At 35.8% G+C, this 2,046-nt stretch overlaps 1 protein-coding gene across 1 annotated transcript; it reads right to left on the reverse strand.

Moving 5' to 3' along the window:
• Positions 1-2,046, reverse strand: LOC130806691 (pentatricopeptide repeat-containing protein At5g13770, chloroplastic-like). Its single transcript, XM_057671871.1, has one exon. It carries the CDS (start codon positions 1,961-1,963, stop codon positions 101-103), a length of 1,863 nt encoding a protein of 620 aa, XP_057527854.1. The 5' UTR covers positions 1,964-2,046; the 3' UTR covers positions 1-100.

The raw sequence follows: 2,046 nt of genomic DNA on the forward strand, positions 1-2,046 counted from the left end.
TTGTTTTGAGTGTGATATGCATTGATAATCATTAATAAAATCAACATTATACAAGGACATAAATCTGTACAAGACCAATCTAGTTGTATAATATGTATGCTTAAAACAGAAGAGGTGTTGTTCTGATTCTTTTATTATGTGAAATGAGACGATCAACAGAAGTGACACCAAAACTGTCTTCCAACCATCTTGCTTGTATATGTAAACCAGCATCTCTCATTGCATTCAAAGCTGATCTATAAAGTCTTGTATCCAATTTCATCCCTTCGTCCTTCAAATCTTGCAATAGCTTAATCAATTCGTCGATCCTACTAGTCTTCGAGAACACACCAACCATGATACCCGCCAATGCTAGATCAATCCCTCCTCTATTCCTCCGATATTCATCATAAAACATGATGCATGTTTCAAACTCGCGTGCTCTAGAGTAAGCTCCGATGAGGCTTGTGTAACTCACTCTATCCGCCTTCACCTTTCTTCGTCTCATCTCCTTCCATATCTTCTCAACTTGCCTCAAATTCATCGCCCTTCCATGTAAATCAATTAGCGAGTTGTACACCCAAACATTAGGCTCACACCCTCGTTCCTTCATCTTTGCTAGAAGCTTCATTGCCTCTCTTAATTGCCCCGTCTTACCATACATTACTATCATCGTTGAGTACGCCACCACACATTTATCATACCCTTTTTGTTGCATCTCATCAAACACTTTCTTCGCCTTCCAATACAACGCAAGCCGGAAGTACACATTGATTATCGACGCATAGGTTACTTGCCCCGGCTCACACCCATCCAAAACTAGTTCTTGGTATACTCTTGATGCTGAATTTAACCCCCTTTTCTTAGCATAACCATTAACAATTGCACAAAATATACAATCAGAAATCTTCAAATTTACACCTTTCATTTTATTTACTACATCTAGAGTCTTTTCCAACAATCCTTCTTCTACATACATGATCACTAACTTCAAGAACAATGCCGGATCCTTCAACATTTTCTTTGATTCAGCATCTTCAACAAGTTTTTCAACAACATCGATCTCTTTTTTCTCGGCCAATGATCCGATCAACATAGTGTAAATTGATGCATTTAAAGGAATACCCTTTTCACCCATTTGTTTAAATTGCTCAATAGCCTTCTCGGATTGACCTAATTTCCCTAAAGCTTCAAGCAAAACACCATAAACCCTAGATGAAGCTTCTGTATCTTCTTGCTTTATACTACCTTCCAATTCACTAAAAATTTCTAGAACTTTCTTATACTTACCCACTTTTTTATAAGCTTCCATGACCAAAACATACCCATCAAGATCCAAAACAACATCATTTAACTTCATTTTTTCATACAAATCAATTGTTAAGCTATAGATATGAAGCTTATTATAGCTTCTTAAAGCAGATTCATACCCAAAACCAACAATTTCTTTATCAATTTCAAGGCTATCTAAGAACAAATCAACAATTTTAAATTTTCTATTTTTGATACAAGTACTAACAATTTCAGCACAAAATACTTTATCAGGCAAAACTTGGTACATTTTTATATCTCTAGAAATCACAGAAATTAAATCCCATTTCTTGGATTTTACTAAATACCTCAATAAAGATTTAAGAGTTGTTTTCTGGGGTTGATATTGGGAACTCAATTTTGCCTTCTCATAATACTCTAACCCAAGATCTTCTGTTCTGGGATCCTTCAACAATTCTCTGATAAGTTTGTTAAGATTCTGTTCCTCAGATTTTGGAGCTCCATAAGTGAATTCTACAAGGGGAAGAACAGGGGAAGGTTCTTCTTCTAGAACAGGAGAAGGGTAAGTTGAGGAATGAACTATGATGAATTTGGTGGGCCATGGAGGAGAGAAAATGGTTTGAAAAGCTTTGAAAATGGTGAATTTGGATGAATTATGAAGTGGGTATATGAAATTTGCAGGTGAAATGCCTGAAGAAGTGGGAATTGCCATTGCAGGAGATCATCTGAAAGAGTTTTTTCAGTTTTTTTTTAAGGGTCTTTTTACTTTTTGTTTTTGTATTGAATGGTGATGAT

Source organism: Amaranthus tricolor, chromosome 2 (genome assembly GCF_026212465.1).
Source record: "Amaranthus tricolor cultivar Red isolate AtriRed21 chromosome 2, ASM2621246v1, whole genome shotgun sequence".
Lineage (NCBI taxonomy): Eukaryota > Viridiplantae > Streptophyta > Magnoliopsida > Caryophyllales > Amaranthaceae > Amaranthus > Amaranthus tricolor.

Excerpts from the sequence above, each read along its gene's own strand:
- LOC130806691 (XM_057671871.1), bottom strand. The coding sequence starts at position 1,963 with ATGGCAATTCCCACTTCTTCAGGCATTTCACCTGCAAATTTCATATAC.